We start from the raw sequence: 23,018 nt of genomic DNA, 5'->3' as shown, positions 1-23,018 counted from the left end.
GAACAGCTGGGGACCAAGTACTGATCCTCGTGGGTAACCCACTAATCACAGCCTGCTGACGCGAGAATAAAGAACAAAGAACAAAGAAAATTACAGCACAGGAACAGGCCCTTCGGCCCTCCAAGCCTGCGCCGATCCAAATCCTCTATCTAAACCTGTCGCCTATTTTCTAAGGGTCTGTATCTCTTTGCTTCCTGCCCATTCATGTATCTGTCTAGATACATCTTAAAAGACGCTATCGTGCCCGCGTCTACCACCTCCGCTGGCAATGCGTTCCATGCACCCACCACCCTCTGCGTAAAGAACTTTCCACGCATATCCCCCTTAAACTTTTCCCCTTTCACTTTGAACTCGTGTCCCCTTGTAATTGAATCCCCCACTCTGGGAAAAAGCTTCTTGCTATCCACCCTGACTATATCTCTCATGATTTTGTACACCTCAATCAGGTCCCCCCTCAACCTCCGTCTTTCTAATGAAAATAATCCTAATCTACTCAACCTCTCTTCTTAGCTAGCGCCCTCCATACCAGGCAACATCCTGGTGCACCTCCTCTGCACCCTCTCCAAAGCATCCACATCCTTCTGGTAATGTGGCGACCAGAACTGCACGCAGTATTCCAAATGTGGCTGAACCAAAGTCCTATACAACTGTAACATGACCTGCCAACTCTTGTACTCAGTACCCCGTCCGATGAAGGAAAGCATGCCGTATGCCTTCTTGACCACTCTATTTACCTGCGTTGCCACCTTCAGGGAACAATGGACCTGAACACCCAAATCTCTCTGTACATCAATTTTCCCCAGGACATTTCCATTTACTGTATAGTTCACTCTTGAATTGGATCTTCCAAAATGCATCACCTCGCATTTGCCCTGATTGAACTCCATCTGCCATTTCTCTGCCCAACTCTCCAGTCTATCTATATTCTGCTGTATTCTCTGACAGTCCCCTTCACTATCTGCTACTCCACCAATCTTAGTGTCGTCTGCAAACTTGCTAATCAGATCACCTATACTTTCCTCCAAATCATTTATGTATATCACAAACAACAGTGGTCCCAGCATGGATCCCTGTGGAACACCACTGGTCACACGTCTCCATTTTGAGAAACTCCCTTCCACTGCTACTCTCTGTCTCCTGTTGCCCAGCCAGTTCTTTATCCATCTAGCTAGTACACCCTGGACCCCATGCGCCTTCACTTTCTCCATCAGCCTACCATGGGGAACCTTATCAAATGCCTTACTGAAGTCCATCTATACAACATCTACAGCCCTTCCCTCATCAATCAACTTTGTCACTTCCTCAAAGAATTCTATTAAGTTGGTAAGACATGACCTTCCCTGCACAAAACCATGTTGCCTATCACTGATAAGCCCATTTTCTTCCAGATGGGAATAGATCCTATCCTTGTTCAAGAAGGGGAGTAGAGACAGCCCTGGTAATTATAGACCTGTGAGCCTTACTTCGGTTGTGGGTAAAATGTTGGAAAAGGTTATAAGAGACAGGATTTATAATCATCTTGAAAAGAATAAGTTCATTTGCGATAGTCAGCACGGTTTTGTGAAAGGTAGGTCGTGCCTCACAAACCTTATTGAGTTTTTCGAGAAGGTGACCAAACAGGTGGATGAGGGTAAAGCCGTGGATGTGGTGTATATGGATTTCAGTAAGGCGTTTGATAAGGTTCCCCACGGTAGGCTATTGCAGAAAATACGGAAGTATGGGGTTGAAGGTGATTTAGAGCTTTGGATCAGAAATTGGCTAGCTGAAAGAAGACAGAGGGTGGTGGTTGATGGCAAATGTTCATCCTGGAGTTTAGTTACTAGTGGTGTACCGCAAGGTTCTGTTTTGGGGCCACTGCTGTTTGTCATTTTTATAAACGACCTGGATGAGGGTGTAGAAGGGTGGGTTAGTAAATTTGCGGATGACACGAAGGTCGGTGGAGTTGTGGATAGTGTCGAAGGGTGTTGTAGGGTACAGAGGGACATAGATAGGCTGCAGAGCTGGGCTGAGAGATGGCAAATGGCGTTTAATGCGGAGAAGTGTGAGGTGATTCACTTTGGAAGGAGTAACAGCAATGCAGAGTACTGGGCTAATGGGAAGATTCTTGGTAGTGTAGATGAACAGAGAGATCTTGGTATCCAGGTACATAAATCCCTGAAAGTTGCTACCCAGGTTAATAGGGCTGTTAAGAAGGCAAATGGTGTGTTAGCCTTTATTAGTAGGGGGATCGAGTTTCGGAGCCACGAGGTCATGATGCAGCTGTACAAAACTCTGGTGAGGCCGCACCTTGAGTATTGCGTGCAGTTCTGGTCACCGCATTATAGGAAGGATGTGGAAGCTTTGGAAAGGGTGCAGAGGAGATTTACTAGGATGTTGCCTGGTATGGAAGGAGGGTCTTACGAGGAAAGGCTGAGGGACTTGGGGTTGTTTTCGTTAGAGAGAAGGAGGAGGAGAGGTGACTTAATAGAGACATACAAGATAATCAGAGGGTTAGATAGGGTGGATAGTGAGAGTCTTTTTCCTCGGATGAGGATGGCAAACACGAGGGGACATAGCTTTAAGTTGAGGGGTGAAAGATATAGGACAGATGTCAGAGGTAGTTTCTTTACGCAGAGAGTAGTAGGGGCGTGGAACGCCCTGCCTGCAACAGTAGTAGACTCGCCAACTTTAAGGGCATTTAAGTGGTCATTGGATAGACATATGGATGTAAATGGAATAGTGTAGGTCAGATGATCGGCGCAACATTGAGGGATGAAGGGCCTGTACTGCGCTGTAATATTCTAATTCTAATTCTAATTCTAATTCTTATCAGTATCTTCTCCAGCAGCTTCCCTACCACTGACGTCAGGCTCACCGGTCTATAATTACCTGGATTATCCCTGCTACCCTTCTTAAACAAGGGGACAACATTAGCAATTCTCCAGTCCTCCGGGACCTCACCCGTGTTTAAGGATGTTGCAAAGATATATTTTAAGGCCCCAACTATTTCCTCTCTCGCTTCCCACAGTAACCTGGGATAGATCCCATCCGGACCTGGGGACTTGTCCACCTTAATGCCTTCTTAGAATACCCAACACTTTCTCCCTCCTTATGCCGACTTGACCTCGAGTAATCAAACATCTGTCCCTAACCTCAACATCCGTCATGTAGCTCTCCTCGGTGAATACCGATGCAAAGTACTCGTTTCGAATCTCACCCATTTTCTCTGACTCCACGCATAACTTTCCTCCTTTGTCCTTGAGTGGGCCAATCCTTTCTCTAGTTACCCTCTTGCTCCTTATATATGAATAAAAGGCTTTGGGATTTTCCTTAACCCTGTTTGCTAAAGATATTTCATGACCCCTTTTAGCCCTCTTAATTCCTCGTTTCAGATTGCGCCTACAATCCCGATATTCTTTCAAAGCTTCGTCTTTCTTCAGCCGCCTAAACCTTATGTATGCTTCCTTTTTCCTCTTAGCTAGTCACAATTTCACCTGTCATCCATGGTTCCCTAATCTTGCCATTTCTATCTCTCATTTTCACAGGAACATGTGTCTCCTGCACGCTAATCAACCTCTCTTTAAAAGCCTCCCACATATCAAATGTGGATTTACCTTCAAACAGCTGCTCCCAATCTACATTCCCCAGCTCCTGCCGAATTTTGGTATAGTTGGCCTTCCCCCAATTTAGCACTCTTCCTTTAGGACCACTCTCGTCTTTGTCCATGAGTATTCTAAAACTTACGGAATTGTGATCACTATTCCCAAGGTAAAACTTCAACCACCTGGCCCGGCTCATTCCCCAACATCAGGTCCAGTATGGCCCCTTCCCGAGTTGGACTATTTACATACTACTCTAGAAAACCCTCCTGGATGCTCCTTACAAATTCTGCTCCATCTAGACCTCTAACACTAAGTGAATCCCAGTCAATGTTGAGAAAATTAAAATCTCCTATCACCACCACCCTGTTGCTCCTACATCTTTCCATAATCTGTTTACATATTTGTACCTCTATCTCACGCTCGCTGTTGGGAGGCCTGTAGTACAGCCCCAACAATGACCCGTTTATTCCTACTGTCTGCCTTCTGTCTGTTAACCAATCCTTAATCCATGCCAGCATATTACCTCCTATCCCATGTGCTTTAATTTTGCTAACCAACCTCCTGTGGGGGACTTTATCAAAAGCCTTCTGAAATTCCAAGTATACCACGTCTACCGACTCCCCTTTATCAATTCTGTTGGTAACATCCTCAACAAACTCCAACAACTTCGTCAAACATGATTTCCCATTCATAAATCCATGTTGACAATGCCCAATCAGATCATTATTATCCAAGTGTCCATTTATCACATCCTTTAGAATAGATTCTAGCATTTTCACTATTACTAATGTAAGACTAACAGGTCTGTAGTTCCCTGTTTTCTCTCTCCTTCCCTTCTTAAAATGTGGGATGTCATTTGCTACCTTCCAATCTGCAGGAACCATTCCTAGAGAATTTTGAATGATCACCAATGCATCCACTATCTCCATAACTACCTCTTTCAACACTCTGGGATGTAGAATATCAGGTCCTGGGGACTTATCAACCTTCAGCCTCATTAACTTCTCCAATATAACCTTCCTACTATTATTAATTTCCTTCAATTCCTCATTCTCCCTCGTCCCTTGGATCTCCAATTCTGGGAGATTTCTTGTATCTTCCTCAGTGAAGACAGACACAAAGTAATCATTTAGCTTCTCTGCCATTTCTCTGTTCCCCATTATAAATTCTCCTCACTCTGCCTGTAATGGACCCACATTTGTCTTAGCCAAACGTTTCCTTGTTACGTACCTATAGGAAGCCTTTACAGTCCATTTTTATGTTTTTTGCTCGTTTACATTCATATTCTATTCTTTTCTTTATCAGTTTCTTTGTCCTCCTTTGCTGTATTCTAAAACCCTCCCAATTCTCAGGTTTGCTACTATTTCTGATAACTTTATAGGGATTTCCTTTTAATCTTATACAATGCTTAACTTCCTTTGTTAGCCATGGTTGACTGCCTTTACTTTTCCTTTCAATGTTCTCCCCTCCTCTACTTGTCCACCCCACTGCAGGCCGAGTTAAGATAATTAAACAGGTACAGGTGAGGGTTTAAGTTAGGACCTTCCTTGTCTGTCGAGTACCATGCCAAGTGGTTTATTTAGCAATTTAGTCATCATAGGGCATCTGGAATCTTATTTCTGTACAATCATTCCTTTAGTAATAAACCTCGTAGCTACCCAAATGGCATTGTAAATAAAAACAGCGTATAGTTAAGCCATAAAGTACAAGGTTTGATTCCTAGTCTGTCCTGAATTAGATGATCTCAATAAGGGCTAGATTAAGTGCACCGTAATTGGTCTCAACACTCTGCTTAGGGAGGGCAAAGACCAATTTGAGTTCACATTCTCAATTGTTATTCATTGACCCTTGCTGAGCAGTATGTATGTAGGGACATTAGTGATAACAGGAATACATTTGGTTGTGATCCATCCACAGCTGTCAAGCCTACTGAGATTCACTGTCTCAGTTCACACAGGAAACATGGTATCCTGGACAAGGCACCAAGGGACAGCCAGCTCCCATCGAACCCCACTTGCCCCTCAGGACAGGTAGAAAGAAAAATCATCTGGAAAAAAGTAATATCCTCAGTTTAAAAAACAAGTGGAACTTTGTTTCAGACAGCTGAACAGGTTAGAAATCCATATTCTAAGCACATATTTTATCAGTCTTCAGCAACAACTATCTGCATGAAATTTACTAAACTGAACTGAATGAATGAATACAAAAATACAGAAAATAGCATGCAATTTCACAACTGAGATGCAATCACATCAATGTTTAATGGAATGATTGGAAGAACAGTGGAAAGTTATCAAAGACTGTTAAGGAGCACTCTGGAGAAAAACCTTGGAGTTAAACAACTCCTGAAAGCCATTTGCTGAAATGAAAGACTGGCTATTTACCTTTTGTTGCCGTTATTATATTTTTGTTGTTACAGCCAGACGAGGAGGGGGTCACAGTCGGCCCTCTTGCCCTTCTTCTTACTTGACTGCAACAGGGTTTATTCCTTTTTTAAACAGTGGTTGTGCTTATCACCTCAGGGAATATTTTACCTTTTACCTTTAAAGTGATTATGAAAGAACCAATCAAACTGGTTTTCTTGAGTTTAAACAAGAAAGAGGTCAGTTTATTATACTTAACATGCTAAACCTGATCTAAAAATAATAATAAAAATGTGCTACACATTCATGCACAGATTCACACGAGGATCAATCACATGCACAAATAGATTACAGAGTGGAAAGTAGTTTTTTTGATTGGATTAAAATCCAGAATAAATAAAAGTTAAATACACAGTCTGATCTTGGATGATTCAGTGGTCTTCTGGGTGGAGTTGTATTCTTGAAGTCTTTGGCTGGTCACGGTGCACTTTGTGGCTGGCCTGCTTGGCTCAGGGTTTTCTTGGAGGCAGTCTTGTAGGTGGCTCTCTTCCCCTGGTCTCTGTAGCCATTTGTAGGCTTGGAGGGTCCACAGTTGCACATGATTTTCAAACTTGATGTTTTCTGGCGAGTGAGAGAGAGAAAGGAAGGCACAGCCTTCTATGTTGCTGCAGTCGCAGTTACTGTTTGTCTCCTTATAGGTAACAAAACTCCCATTTTTTTCAGAGATGGACAGACAGTCATAGTGTATTCTCTGGAAGCTTTTAATGAGATGCAAGGTTTAGAATTGGGTCCATAGGCCCCAAGATGCCAATATTTCCACTTAGAGGGGGGTTGCTCTTTCAAAGTCAATGATTCCCTTGACTGCCGTGCTAATGAAGCAATCCTAGGTAATTCAATTATTTACAGCAAGCCATTGTTCCGAGTCCAGGCTTCTCAGATTTCTGTCTCCGGTTAGGCCTTGGAATGTGCAAAGGTGTTTCAGATGCAAATTGCGGTCACCAGCTTGGCTGCCAGATTTTTAAAAAGTTAACTGGAAGATTTTTCCATGAAAAGTCTAATGTAAGTTTCCACCCGATTAATTAATATTTCTCATTTGGCATATCGTGTTTTGTTGGCATTGGCGGAATTTTACGCCACCGCAACGAGCCAGATGGTGACGGGGGTGAGGTGGGGTGGGGGTGGCGTAAAATTGAGCAGGAGGCTCTGGGAGGCCTTCCCGGCCTGCTCCCACCTCCGCCCCACTTTACGTGGGTCGCGGGGGGGCAAGAAACAGGCTGCCCACCCCAGGCCAATCAAGGCCCTTAAGTGGTCACTTAGCGGCCACTTAAGGGCCTTCGCCCTCCTCCATGAGTAATTTACCCATGGCAAGCGGATGTCCGGTAGACGTGAAAGGCCGTCCAGTGATACTGGGTGGCCTCTCAGCGCACCGGTGGGGTGGGGTGGGGGGGGGGGGCAGTGACAATCGGGCACAAGGCCCCCCATCCCCCCCAAATGACCACCCTTGCCTCGCCAGGCCATGACCGATCTGCCCGGCGAGGCAAACCAAACTTACCTCCAGTCCCGGCTCCATGTCCTCGGATGGGCTGCAGCCCCAGCAAGGGCCACTGCTCCCGGTGGCATTGCTAGGACTAAGAGCTGCCGGCCTGATGACTGGCCGGCCACTCAATGAGGCGGGACTTCCTCCCTCAAGTGATGGAAGTCCCGCCTCAGAACAATTAAAGTCCAGGACCTGTAAAATGCGGGTTGGATCCCCAGGCTGGGCGGAAGCAGGCTCGCCACCGACTTTTACGACAGTGGCCAGCTCCAGTCCGCCCGGCGTAAAATCCAGCTCATTGTGTCACAAGCTCAACTGTCATCTGGAATAAAGGTACCAGAAGAAAAAGCAGCATTCTAAAAATAAACTCTGTGCATGGCTGTCACAGTTAGAACAGCACCTAAACTGTTAAGAGATTTTCATTAATTCCTTTGCAAATATTCAGTGAAAGCCTTTGATCCTGGAATTGTCATTTTTTAAATTCTTACTAGCTCCTGGAGGACCAAGAATTAACATTTCCACCCAAATAAATAACAAGTGCTTCAAAAATCAGTTACCTGTAAATGTTGAATTTTGTTTTTGTTTTGAGTATTGTGTTATTATCAGGATATTTCGACTCACTTGCTCATGTCTTTAACAGATCTGAAATGCTGTCAAACCTTTCAGCTCCTCGCTCCATCCTAACTTTTTTCCTCTCCTCTCTAATGTCTAAATTGCACTACGGCCAGTGCTGCACTGAACTTTGCCCTCATTCAAAACTATAAACAGAGCAATTAGGGATGGGCAATATATGCTGGCCTGGCCAGTGACTCCCACATCCCATGAACGAATAAAAAAAATGCCAACACAAAGACTGTTTCTGATCCCGAAATCTTCCTGTCAGAATCAAGACTGATCACACATTCTCCTAAATCACTCCTAGGACCCCAAAACTGTGGAATTCTTCACTTCTGTCAGTCTTCCCTTACATTTTCAAGACTGAGATCAACAGATTTTTGTCGAGTAAGGATATGAAGGGATCTGGAGCAAAGGCAGGTAATTATAGTTGAGGTGGAAATCAGCCATCATCATGAGGGGCCGAATAGCCTAATCCTGTTCCTACTTTTCGGTTGTTAGTGTGACATCAACTAAATCACTACTTGTTGATTTATCTCATCTACCTCACTACTCTTTTCAACCTGGATGTTGTTCTGCACTATGGGCTTTGGCCATCAACCAGAATTCTCAACTTTTAAAAGAACAGTGAAAATGAATACAAACATCAGAAGACTTTAAATGGAGCACTGCAGACATGAATAAAATGGAAACACATACATCCTGTATAGTCATTAACTGAAGACGAAACTCTGTTGGTGAATTAACCCAGTGACTACTTTAAAAAAAGTTTATATTTGATAAAATTATACCATAAAGTTACTTCATGACATACTTGCTGCCTATTTAAAGACAACCTAATGTTAAACTCACCGAATGATGGCACTGTACATCCTTTTGGAGTTTCTGTTGTAACCAACAATTTACTTTGACTGCTGCCATCATCATTATTGGGTAGCAATTCTTTGTGCGCTCTTGTGATGGTTGGTGACTGTGGAATGCTGGGTAGGGTTTGAGACTTTGCCAGCAGAGGTCGCTGCAACTTCCTGTCCAAAGATCTAAGGAAAGGCCAAACAAATTCTATTTTACTGCACAGGAAAGAAGCAGCTTATTGTTGCATTATTAACAAAAGAAGAGCTATATACATTCATTCCACAAAGTAATTTAAGTTTCTAACATATTATTTGGTGAAAGGATTGGTTGTGTGGGAAACAGTCGCTCACTGTGATTTTCTCCAGAGCGGCCAATTAATTTTTTTAAATATTCATTCATGGGATGTGGGCATCACTGGCTGGGCCAGCATTTATTGCCCATCCCTAATTGCCCATCAGAAGGTGCTGGTGACTTGCCTTCGTGAATCGTTGAAGTCCTTGGGGTGTAGGTACACCCACAGTGCTGTTAGGAAGGGAGTTCCAGGATTTTGACCCAGCAACAATGAAGGAACGGCGATATAGTTCCAAGTCAGGATGGGGTGTGGTTTGGAGGGGAACTTGCAGGTGGTGGTGTTCCCATACATCTGTTGCTCTTGTCCTTCTAGGTGATAGAGGTCGTGGGTTTGGAAGGTGCTGACTAAGGAGCCTTGGTGCGTTGCTGCAATGTATCTTGTAGATGGTTAACACTGCTGCCACTGTGCATCGGTGGTGAAGGGCGTGAATGCTGAAGGTGGTGGATGGGGTGCCAATCAAGCAGGCTGCCTGCCCTGGACGGTGTCAAGCCCCCCGAGCGCTGCCGGAGCTGCAACCATCCAGGCCAGTGGAGAGTATTCCATCACACTCCTGACTTGTGCCCCACAGACAGTGGACAGGCATCGGGAAGTCAGGAGATGAGCCACTCGCCACAGAATTCCCAGCCTCCGACCTGCTCCCATAGCCACAGCATTCATGTGGCTGGTCCAGTTCAGTTTCTGGTCAATGGTAACCCCCAGGATGTTGATAGTGGGGGATTCAGAGATGACAATGCCACTGAACATCAAGGAGAGATGGCCATACTCTCCCTGTCCGAGATGGTCATCGCCTGGCACCAGCGTGGGGTGAATGCCATCTGCCACCCATCAGCCCATGCCTGAATGCTGCCCAGGTCCTGCCGCATCTGGGCAATGGGTGCTTCAGTATCTGAGGAGTCGTGAATGGTGTTGAATGTTGGACAATCATCAGAGAACATCCCCACCTCTGACCGTATGATAGAGGGAAGGTCATTGATGGAGCAGCTGAAGATGGTCATAGGGTGGGCTTGCTGTCCAATTAAAGACAGCGGGCTGGTTCTCAAAGCTGGAGGGTCAATCAGAGGCCTTCCAGCTTGAAAGCAGCAGCAGGCTGCGATGTCAGGTACGTAAGGGAGAGGGCACTTCAAAATGGAGACACCCTCTCTCCAACCTTTTTTGAATTTAAACTAAAAAATGGCTTATGCAGCCAGGCCACTACTGGGGGTGCATGAAGCCCCTCTATAAGGCATACTGCGGCTGCTGCTGCACCCAGTAGTGGCAGGTAGGGCCTCTAGGCCTTCCTGAAGAGTTGCCTCCCTCACCCCACCACCCCCCACCCCCCCCCAGGTCTACTGCTGGGAGGCTGCCTCCAGGCAACTAAACTGGCCTCCGTGTCTGCAGGGACCTGGAGGCCAACTGGAAAATCCCATGAAAATGGCTCGGGGCAGGATGGAGCCGAGGAGGTGGGGGGACGGCAAGGCTATTTTTAGCAATCGCCTCCGATCCTGGCCCCAGTGGCAGCTAAAGATAAGCCCTTGGAAGTCAGTATATGCATCTGTCATTTGAGTGGAAAAACACTAGTCAAGACAGGGCTTGTTACAACTGCTGTGCAACTGAATTGTACTAAATCATTATTGCAGATATTGTACATATATTATAATTCTGTCATTTCATGAGTGAATTTACAAGCGTGGGCAAGTTGTAATTGAGTTACTTTCTGTTGTACCATTGGGAATTAGAATTGTGTCCAGTAACATATTTATATAATATATGCATTTTAAAAAAATGCTTACTTAAGATACAAATTGGAAGGACAATTATGTGAGATGTCTCTGGTCAGTCAGAGTATGGAGAAAAGTGAGACTCTCAGCCCAAGAGGAGGAAAAGACTGGAGGATAGCAGTCAAATTGCAATCAAAACAAAATTAATCATGTATATATATTTAATTATATCACAAATTTTTATACAGAAAAAATCCTTATATTACATGGGATGCTGTCATGCTAGGCCCCCACCTGCCAAGAATCAGGGACATTAATTTTGTCATGAACATTGATTTTAAACTGTTACTGGAGTGAAGAAAGGACTTGTTAAACAGATCAGCTGTGGCTGGAAAATACATTTGCATACAACAGGTGGTGACTGGATGGACAAAGGACCATTCCATGACACATTCATACCACAATGGACCTTGATCACCAGGCATTGTGTGTAAGAGGAGCATTCCAGCGAATGCTAAGGTGATACAAATCAAGACGTGGTCACACCAGTTTGTCACATGACTAACCTGCTTGGCAACCTGGGTTTTTTCTGAATTGTACAAGCAGTTTGAACAGAGAGTGACTGTTTGCTCCTGACTGAGATCTCTCTCCTGTCTGCTCCCATCTCCTTCCCACAAGCCTCTGAAGACACATGAACCCCAAGACAGAAAAGTCTCTTACAGTGAACAAAGTTTAAGAAGAATACTGCGCCCCAACAAAAAGCAAGATCTACCTACAATCAAGGACTCTACAGTGAACTCGAAGAACCATAACAAAAACTCTTCCAATATTGCCTCAAACCTTTCCACTTTATTTTTTTCTTCTGCTCTTTTCTGTCTCTATTTGTATGTGTGTATCATGTATGTTTGGAAAGTTTCATTTATATGGCATTTGCTAATAAAACAATAAACAGTGAAGAGTTTGTCGTATACCTCGGAATATAATTTTATGATAGTCATAGAAATTTTAGAAAGTTTACAACACAGAAAGAGGCCACGTGGCCCATTGTGTCTATGCCAGCCGAAAAATGTTCCGCCCATTCTAATCACACCTTCCAGCATTTGGTCTGTAGCCCTGTAGTTAACGGCACTTGAGGTACATATCCAGACTCCTTTTGAATGAGTTGAGGGTTCCTGCCTCAACTACCCTTTCAGGCAGTGAGTTCCAGATCCCCACAACCCTCTATGTGAAAAAACATTTCCTCATCTCCCCTCTAATCGATCTACCAATCACTTTAAATCTATGCCCCCCTGTACCCTCTCTAGTGCAATTACATCCTTTCTGTAATGAGGTGACCAGAGTATTATGAGATTACTTCTATTTCTTCTTTAAAAATATATTAAGAACTTATAGTTAAATTATGGACTTCGGTTCATCTGGAATCTTGAAGACGCTGAACTTAGTGTTTTTTTTTAAAGAAAGGTCACCAGAAGGTTTGTACTGACAGTGGAACTGTAACAGTTACTGGAAGGCATCTGTTTTCAAATGAAAACCCAGCAGGGGTTGTTTTGGTTTGGAGAGATGTTTGCAGGGAAGTGACAAGCCAAGATTTATAGATCTCACGAGACTGGACTGGTAAAAAAGTTTTAGTTTCAATTTGAACTGTTAAAAAAGCCAGTTTGGCATGAAACAGAAGAAATTGTTTCCTGACCTGCCAGGAGAAGACAACTCATATCTTTTTCTTGAAAAGAAACCCTGTATTTCCAGCGTTTCAGATTCCTATTTCCTCCTGTATATGAATAAAGCCTGCACGATTAAAGAACTTACATGCCAAATGTGTGGAAGTGAAACCTTTGTTGCTGCATTTCTGCTGTAAGACCTGACTGAAACCTTCTGTATCTGCATCTCTTGGAAGCCTACCCAAACTGATCATCAACATCGCCTCGAAAGAACTATTCTAGGAAAATCCCATTAACAGCTGTCGACGCCTTTGGGACACCTAACCAAAACAAAGGATACCTCTCCATACCTTCTTTTCAACTTTAGCATTTTTTTTTATTACTTCTATTCTTTGTAACAGCTGTAAACAAAAATCCCTTTTTTTCCCAGTTAACGGGTTGCATATGTTTGTGTGTGCATGTGAGGGCGAGGATAGATAAGAGTTTTAGTATTTCAATTTATGTGCATGTTTTACCTCAGTATTGGTTAAAGCCTGGTTAATAATAAACTGATAATTTTGTTGTTTATTAAAGAAACTTGATGGTGTGCTTTATTCTGGGGGAAAATAGAGTCTATGAATGACTGTTTCGGTAAGTGGGAAAATGTAAATATATGTTGTGATCTGTGGAGAAGTGGGACTGAATTAACAGTGCACACCTCCCGCTGCAGTCGTAACAATAGGAGAGATCCTTATCTCATGCTCGCAAGCCATAATCTAAGCATGTTGAGTACTGTAGAGAAAATTGAGAAAAAATGATTCATAGCAAGTTGAAAAATGGCACTGCAGTGTCTGCTTTACTCCACAAATCACTCCCAGATAAGATAGCAGCACAGTTTTGTAAAGTAAGCCAAATTGCCCTTACTATTGCCCAAACAATGGGCTGAATTTTACCAGCCCGCCAACGTTGGGGATCATGATGGGGGTGCCCGGAATAATCTAGCGGGAGAGGCCTGCGACGACCCCCGACGCCGTATATGCCCTGCCCGATTTTACTGCCATCGGCAGGACCTTGGTGCGCCGCCCCCACCCCCCCCCCCGTCGCTTGGCAACAGAACTCCAATTAAAATATGTTAAGCGTTACTTACCTTGCCTGATTATGCATCCTGCTACTCGTCACTCCTCAGTTCCGCATTTTTCACTGAACAGGCGGCTGTCACGTGCCGTCCCATTCACAAATGAGAGAAGGCAGCAGGACAGCAGAAGAGGGTCCAATCGCAGACAGTGCAGGTAAGTCTCTGTAAATGGGGGTCTCAACTCTGCACAATTGAAGGGAGGTGGGAGAGGGGATGGTATTACAGGGGGCACAGCTCTGCATACTTGAAGGAAGGTGTGGGGGAATGGGAATACTGGCAGCACAGCTCTCCAGGCATGAAGGGAGGTATTGCGTACTCTCCCTCTGTAAACGGTACTGCTCTGCGCCGTTGTTTGTTTGTGTGTGTGAAGAAGCAATGGCACTTCAGTCACCCTGTGAGGGTGGGTGGGGGGGGGGGGTGCGTGGGGTGCTGGAAACAGTAGGTGTGTAAAGGTTATCTGGCTGGTGGGGGCAATTGATGCAGTTGGTAGAATCTTTATCTGGTCATGCTGTGCCACTCTTAGTGGGAGCTAAGACAGGCAATGCCATGCCACATAGTTGATCCATGAAAGCACATGATGTACCCATCAACAACAGTGCCTGCCCTGTTGGGAACTTCAAAATAAGTGAAGGATACAACTTTATTTGTCATGTGGAGATGGGTCTGGCTCATCCTAGATTGTGTGATCTCCTGAGGATCCATATTCACCGCAGGCAAAACCAACAGGTAAGTTCAGCCCACGTAGATGCCCCTGGTCGTGAACAGCAGCCCCCAAGGACAGCCCGCCACTATAGAATGCCGCGCATCTACAGGTCCTGCATGACATACCAGCAGATGTCAGAGTGCCAGTGTCAGAAGCGACTGCAGATGTAGAGAGAGGTGGTGACACATCTCTGCGCCCTGCTCAACGATAACCTGCAGCCCATGGGCTTCAGTGGACATCCTATGCCTGTGGCCCTCACAGTGGACAGCAGCTCTTAACCTTTATGCCTATGCATCATTTCAGGGGCCCGGAGACCTTTGTGGGGTCACACAATCAGCAGTGCACCGCTGCATCAGGGAAGTGGGCTGTAACCTGCAAGGCTATGGACCAAGTGCTGGAAGGTGGGATTAGATTGGGTGGCTAATTTTTCGGCCGGCACAGACACGATGGGATGAATGGCCTCCTTCTGTGCTGTAATATTTCTATGGTTCTATGGTTCTACATCATCGATGCCCTGTACCAGAAGGCCAGTAAGTATGTCCTCTTCAGGACGGAACTTAACAGCCAGGCCCAGAGGGCTTCGGCACCATCACCGGATAACCAAAGGCGCAAGGGGTCATAGACCACACCCACGTGGCCATCCGGGCTCCTACCAGGCTACCAGCTGCAGACGTTACCATTAAGGAATTCCTCTCAATCTAAAGAAAAAGAAAGCTTATGACGATCAGAAATATCTCAATACTTTAGAAAAAGCCTAGAGGAGTATAGAAAGTACAGCGGTGAAGTAAAAAATAAAATTAGAAAAGCAAAGAGAGGACATGAAAAATTATTGGCAGGTAAAATCAAGGAAAACCCAAAGATGTTTAATCAGTACATTAAGAGCAAAAGGATAACTAAGGAAAGGGTAGGGCCTATTAAAGATGTACAAGGGAACTTATGCGTAGATGCAGAAGATGTGGGCAGTGTTCTTAATGAGTTTTTTGTCTCTGTCTTCACAAAGGAGAGGGTTGACGTAGACATTGTAGTTAAAGAGGAGGAGTGTGAAATATTAGATATGATAAGCATAATGAGAGAGGAAGTACGAGAGGGTTTGACATCCTTGAAAGTGGATAAATTGCCAGGACCGGACAGATTGCATCCCAGGTTGTTAAAGGAAGCCAGGGAGGAAATAATGGATGCGTTGAGGGTCATCTTCAAATCCTCACTAGATACAGGAGAGGTACCAGACAATTGGAGGTCTGCGAATGTTGTACCATTGTTTAAAAAGGGTGCGAGAGATAGGCCAAATAATTATAGGCCGCTCAGTCTGACCTCGGTGGTGGGTAAATTGTTAGAATCTATTCTGAGGGACAGGATAAACTGCCACTTAGAAAGGCATGGATTAATCAGGGATAGTCAGTATGGATTTGTTAAGGGAAGGTCATGTCTTACTAACTTAATTTAGTTTTTTGAGGAAGTAACAAGAAGGATTGATGAGGGTAGTGCAGTGGATGTGGTCTACATGGACTTTAGTAAGGCATTTGACAAGGTCCCACATGGCAGACTGGTCAGTAAAATGAAAGCCCATGGGATACAGGGGAATGTGGCAGGTTGGATCTAGAATTGGCTCAGTGACAGGAAACAAAGGGTAGTAGTTGACGGATGTTTTTATGAATGGAAAGCTGTTTCCAGTGGCATTTCACAGGACTCAGTGTTGGGTCCCTTGCTGTTCAAGGCATGTATTAATGATTTGGACTTAAATGTGGGAGGCATGACTGGGAAATTTGCTGATGACAAAATAATTGGCTGCGTGGTTAATAGTGAAAAGGATAGCTGTGGACTCCAGAATGGGCAGGAAAGTGGCAAATGGAATTCAATCCAGAAAAGTGTGAGGTAATGCATTTGGGGAGGGCAAATAAAGTGAGGGAATGTACAATAAACGGGAGGATATTGAGAGGGATAGAAGAAGTGAGAGACCTTGGAGTGCATGTCCATAGGTCCCTGAAGGTGGCAGGACAGGTAGATAGAGTGCTGAAGAAGGCATATGGAATGCTTTCCTTTATTGGCCGAGGTATAGAATTCAAAAGCAGGGATGTAATGCTGACCTGAAATGTTCACTCTGCTCCTCTCTCCACAGATGCTGCCAGACTTGCTGAGTATTTCCAGCGTTTGTTTTTATTTCAGATTTCCAGCATCTGCAGTATTTTGCTTTTATTATAATATATTATATATGTAATGCTGGAACTGTATAAAATGCTGGTTAGACCACAGCTGGAGCATTGCCTACAGTTCTGGTCACCACATTACAGGAAGGACATAATTGCTCGAGTACAGCGGAGATTTACAAGAATGCTGCCAGGGTTTGAAAGTTGCAGCTATGAGGAAAGATTGGATTGGCTAGGTTTGTTTTCCTTAGAACAGAGGAGGCTGAGGGGTGACTTAATCGAGGTGTACAAAATTATGAGGGGCCTTCATAGAGAAGACAGGAAGGACCTGTTTCCCCTATCGGAGAGGTCAGTTTCCCCGATCGCAGAGTACCAGGGGGCACAGATTTAAGGTGATTGGTAGAAGGATTAAAGGGGACATGAGGAAAAAAATTTTCACGCAGAGGGTGATGGGTGTCTGGAATTCACTGCCAGGAATGGTGGTGGAGGCAGAAACCCTCAATTCTTTTAAATGTACCTGGACATGCACCTGAAGTGCTGTAACCTGCAAGACCAGGTGCTGGAAGATGGGATTAGATTGGGCAGCTAGTTTTTTCGGCCAGCACGGACATGATGGGTCGAATAGCTTCCTTCTGTGCCATAATTGTTCTATGATACTATGCTTCTAGGTACAGCTGGTATGTGATCACCAGGGACGCTTCATGCAAATCTATTCCCGCTTCTCAGGCAGCTGCCATGACTCCTGGATCCTGCGCCAGTCTCAGCTACTGCTGCTGTTCACTGAACTGGCTCAGATAGAGGGGTGGCTCCTTGGAGACAAGGGATACCCCTTGCAGACATGGCTCCTGACACCAGTGAGAGACCCCACCACTGCTGCAGAGATACAACGCCAGCCACGGAGCTACAAGAGCTGCCTTCGAGCAAGCGATTGGCATGCTGAAAATGCGCTCCCACTGCCTGGATCGATCAGGTGCTGCCCTGTACTATAAGCCGCAAAGGGCAGCTCCTTTCTTTGCTGCTTGCTCGCTCTGCTCTGCACAACTACAGACCCAATATGAGGCAGGCCTGGCACGATGAGCAGAGACATCAGCGGGAATCCTCTTCGGACTATGAGGATGCCGAGGACTTATAACAGGAAAGGGCATGGGAGGGCAGAGGGCACCCAGGCTCCGCTTTCAGGGCGAGCAGCGAGCTAGGGAAGCAAGGCAGTGACTTACCAGACAAAAGGTCTCTGATCCGTAGGAACCAGCATGAGCTCTTCAAGCCACACAGCACCCTCCATCACCTGCCGTGCAGCAGTCCGCACCTACAACATCTTTGCCTGAACCATTAGAGGCAGCAGCAGACTGAGCTATTGTCCATGTTACTGCATCCGTAGAGACACACATGAGTAATACTGGCATGGCAATGATGTTAGTCCATACACTGGCAGTTTGGAAAGGCCAATGATGTAATGGGAGGGGACCTGATTGGTACACGCTGGCACACTTCATTCACACAGTAAAAGCAACACACATGTTAGTGAAGAAGATTTTGAGATTGATCTTTTCACAGTGTTGTGTCACCCGTGAAGACCCATTTGTGTCACGGTGGTTTTTGGAAACGCTTGCGGGTGCTCCTTCACGGTGCCACTTCTGCGCCAGCAGCCTGACTGTAGGAAGGCTGTTGATCAGATTGCCCTTTGGCTGTGGATGACTTTAGTGGTTGTCCTCTATGCGCACAAGGCCTGGAGGGCCCCAGCTGGCTGGGGGAATGATCGTTCGTCCTCTTCCAGCATTGGCCTTTGATGCCGGATGGCCCCACGGCTACTTACCTCCTCTGCCATCTCCAGCCAGGTTGCCTTGGTCAGGCAGGAGGGCCACTTCTTACGATCGCTGGGGAGATGGACCTCCCGCCTTGCCCGCACAGCCTGGAGGAGGGAGGCATCGCTGAACCATGAGGCCACCCTCGAGCACCCCTCTGCCATCTTCGGTTTTTACTCTGGTCCTTTAAATGCAAATGTGATTCCACAATGTAACTGCTCTAACTTCTGGCTGCAAGGTTTTTTTTGCACACGTTTGAAAACTAATGCAGGACTAGTGAGGAAATCTATGCTGTTGGCCTGGTTTTTCATCCATAACAGATCGACACATGTTCACGTACACTTTGCTTCTGCAGCAGCTGATCAAAATTATTGATGTAATATTTCTGGTTTGCAATGCAGCTACAATGTAAACATATTTTTCTGGTTCTTTAAGAAGTACTTTTAATTCCAGTTACATGTCTTTTCACTTAACAGTTAGCAGAGAAATGAATACAGATTCCAAATGCATATTAGCCTGCGACTTTCCACATTCAGGTGATTACGAGCCTATAATATGTAGATATTCTTAAATTATGCTTCCAATTCTTTGTGTATTTGCCTCACATCCTGGTATGTGCAAAATTAAGATTATTCACCCAGGTGCAGCATGCCTACAAGAAGGAATGTTACACTTGAGTGGAAGAAAAGGATCTCAACTGCACAGGACACTGGGGCAAAACAGAGTAAGTATGTGGCAGCAAAGTAGGAAGTGCTGGGGAAACTCAGCAGGTCTGGCAGCATCTGTGGAGAGAGAAGCAAAGTTAACATTTCAGGTCTGTGACCTTTCGTTAGAATGTTAACTTGCTTCTCTCTCCACAGATGCTGCCAGACCTGCTGACTTTCTCCAGAACTTTCTGTTTTGCTGCCAGATTGACAGCATCCCCACTTTTCAACAGCGAGGTTAGTATTTATTTGGCAGCTGTCAGGAAGCAGGTGCTGGGGCGTTTTAAATAGGGCTCAAGCATCAGCTACACAGCTGAGCCAACGTCCATCACGGCACCAGATGTCCCGCCTCCCCCCATATAACATGGGGGGTGGGCGGGGAACAGCACATCGCCATGATACGAATGAGCCCCTGCACATAATATAGCGGGAGCTCAGCAACAGGCAGTCTGCAACTTCAAAGCATGCTGCTGCGATTTGCACGCTCATAAAATTCAGGTCAACATGTTTGTACTCCAGTCTCAGAGAAGCAGACCTTATTGTACCACTGTAACTTTCCCAGTTTTCACACCGGTACTTTCTCTGAACAAGAGTCACAATTTAATAGCAATCTAAAGTGCTGGGCCTTCTTGTTGCCATGGAAACTTCACTGGTTGAGAATATATGTTCAACATTGTTGAGAATATCTTTGTCTTTGCAAAAACAATTCCAAATAGTAAAGCATTAAACACTGGTATATTAAATAATGCATAGTCCATCTGAATGCACTGACTGGACACTTTGCCGCACCTCACAATTACATTTCTCCCTCCCAACCCCAACTCCCTAAGCAACAGAAGTGATGCAGTTAATTACATAAGTGGTAATATTTATCCAAAAGATTTAGACAAAACAGCCAGAGTACCATGCAAATTTGTTTAAAAGTAGGGTGATCATTTGGAACAATGCTAAAAGGAAAACTGAACGTACTGCACAGATATAAGTCTGGGGCAATTGTGTCTGCTTTTACACGAGGATGTTTTCACGAGAAAGACATTCCAGTGTCAATCAAGCCAACTGTTATTAACCCTTACAGTGCATGATACACACGTATTTACTGTTGTTTTCTACCTAGGAATTGTACATTCGTATGTGTGTGTTCTACTGGCTAACCATGTGCTTCTTGTAAACTTTTCCCAATGAGAGGAGGTCAGATGTATGGCTGCTGGGTGTCAAGTGTTTGCCTCTTGGCATTGATATGGTCTAGAGTTGAGTCAGTCGATGGCTCTGCAACTACATGCAACAGAAGATTGATACAATGGCTGATTGGACCAGGATGCCATACGATGCATCACTAGTCATTTGATTCAAATGGCTGGAGGGTTTGAATATGGCATCATACTGGGGTACATTTCCATTATCCATGCCAATTCCCAGCATTCCCCTGCTGCTGGTTACTCCCTCAGCACAGTTAGAGATCTGAGTGAAAACAATGGCTGGATGTCAATGAGGTATGTGAAGTGCCCCAGTCATAGCATTTGTAATGACAGCTGGGTCTCATCTTACAATCTTGACTAATAGAGGCTCTGTTGCAGAGGGGCCTGAAGTTGCCCATATTCTCCCTGCAGGCTGCAGCTCAGACAGGCAGTCACGCAGAAGTGTACAGATGAAGGCACAAAAACCCAAAAAGAAACTTCAAAGCACAAAAACCCAAAAAGAAAAGCCACTCAACCGTGGCTAACAAAGGAAGTTAGGCATTGTATAAGATTAAAAGAAAAGGCCTATAAAGTTGCCAGTAGATAACCTGAGGACTGGGAGGAAATCTAGAATACAGCAAAGGAGGATCAAGACACTGATAAAGAAAGGGAGAATAGAATATGAATGTAAGCTCGCAAAAAATATAAAAATGGACTGTAAAAGCTTCTACAGGTACGTAACAAGGAAACGTTTGGCTAAGACAAATGTGGGTTCATTACAGGCAGAGTCAGCAGAATTTATAATGGGGAATAGAGAAATGGCAGAGAAGCTAAATGATTACTTTGTGCCTGTCTTCACGGAGGAAGATACAAGAAATCTCCCAGAATTAGAGATCCAAGGGACTAGGGAGAATGAGGAATTGAAGGAAATTAGTATTAGTAAGAAGGTTGCATTGGAGAAATTAATGGGGCTGAAGGTTGATAATTCCCCAGGACCTGATATTCGACATCCCAGATTGTTGAAAGTGGTAGCTATGGAGACAGTGGATGCATTGGTGATCATCTTCCAAAATTCTAAAGATTCTGGAATGGTTCCTGCAGATTGGAAGGTAGCAAATGTCATCCCACAATTTAAGAAGGGAGGGAGAGAGAAAACAGGGAACTACAGAACTGTTAGCCTTACATCAGTCATTGGGAAAATGTTAGAATCTATACCAAAGGATGTGATAAATGGACACTTGGATAATAATGATTGAGCATAGTCAACATGGATTTATGAATGGGAAATCATGTTTGATGAACCTGTTTTAGGTTTTGAGGATGTTACGAACAGAATTGATAAAGCGGAGTCAGTGGACGTAGTATACTTGGAATTTCAGAAGGCTTTTGATAAAGTTCCCTACAGGAAGATGGTGAGCCAGACTAAAGCACATGGGATAGGGGGTAATATAGAATTAATGTAGGGATTAATGTAATGTAGGGATTAAGGATTGGTTAACAGGCAGAAAACAGAGAGTAGGAATAAACGGGTCATTCTGGCGTTGGCAGGCTGTGGCTAGTGGGGTACAGCAGGGATCAGTGCTTGGGCCCCAGCTGTTCACAATATATATCAATGATTTAGATGTGGGGACCAAATGTAATATTTCCAAGCTTGTGGAGGACACAAAACTAGGTGGAAATGTGTGTTGCAAGGAAGTTGCAAAGCAGCTTCAAGGAGACTTAGTAAGTGGGCAAGAACATGGCAGATGGAATATAATGTGGAAAAATGTGAAGTTATCCATTTCAATAGGGGGAACAGATGTGCAGAGTATTTCTTAAATGGTAAGAGATTAGAAAGTGTAGATGTACAAAGGGACCTGGGTGTCCTTGTCAATAAGTCACTGAAAGCTAACATGCAGGTACAGCAAGCAGCTAGGAAGGCTAATGGTATGTTAGCCTTTACCGCAAGAGGATTTGAGTACAGGAGTAGTGAAGTCTTGCTTCAATTGTATAGAACCTTGGTTAGACCCCAGCTGGAGTACTATGTGCAGTTTTGGTCCCCTTACCTTAGGAAGGATATTATTGCCATAGAGGGAGTGGCACAAAGGTTCACCAGACTTGTTCCCGGGATGGTGGGATTGTCCTATGAAGAGAGATTGGGGAAACTGGGCCTGTATTCTCCAGAGTTTTGGAGAATGAGAGATGATATCATTGAAACCTACAAAATACTTAAAGAGATAGACAGGATGGATGCAGGTCAGATGTTTCCCCTGGTTGGGGAGTCTAAAACCAAGGGACACAATTTCAAAATAAGGGGGAAGCCACTTAGGACTGGAATGAGGAGAAATTTATTTACTCAGAGGGTTGTGAATCTCTGGAATTCTCTACCCCAGAGGGCGGTGGAAGCTCAGTCATTGAATATGTTTAAAGAAGAGATTGACAGATTTCTAAATACAAATGACATAAAGGGATATGGGGATAGTGTGAGAAAAAAGGCATTGAAGTGGATGATCAGCCATGATCGTATTGAATGGCAGGGCAGGCCCGATGGGCTGAATGGCCTACTCCTGCTCCTATGTTCCTCAGCCTGTGAATACCTCTTTTGTTGCAAAAACACATGCCAGCATGTGATGAGAAGAGTGAGAAACCTGATCCCTAGTTTAAAAAGTCTGAATTATTTGGAAAGACTGAAGGCACTTGGGCTTTTCAGCCTGAAATGCGGGCATCTGCGAGGTAATCTTGTAG

At 44.7% G+C, this 23,018-nt stretch overlaps 1 protein-coding gene across 1 annotated transcript in view; it reads right to left on the bottom strand.

Annotated features, from left to right (window-relative positions):
* ankfn1b (ankyrin repeat and fibronectin type III domain containing 1b) overlaps positions 1-23,018 on the bottom strand; it is a 1,028,185-nt gene that overhangs the window by 984,645 nt on the left and 20,522 nt on the right. Inside the window, exon 2 of the mRNA XM_068056894.1 lies at positions 8,946-9,130. Within this exon, the coding sequence (XP_067912995.1) occupies positions 8,946-9,130 (185 nt within the window). The remainder of the gene's footprint in view (positions 1-8,945; positions 9,131-23,018) is intronic.

This window comes from Heterodontus francisci, chromosome 24 (assembly GCF_036365525.1).
Source record: "Heterodontus francisci isolate sHetFra1 chromosome 24, sHetFra1.hap1, whole genome shotgun sequence".
Lineage (NCBI taxonomy): Eukaryota > Metazoa > Chordata > Chondrichthyes > Heterodontiformes > Heterodontidae > Heterodontus > Heterodontus francisci.
Note: the sequence above shows the minus strand (reverse complement) of the source record. Positions and strands in the feature narration are given on the sequence as shown.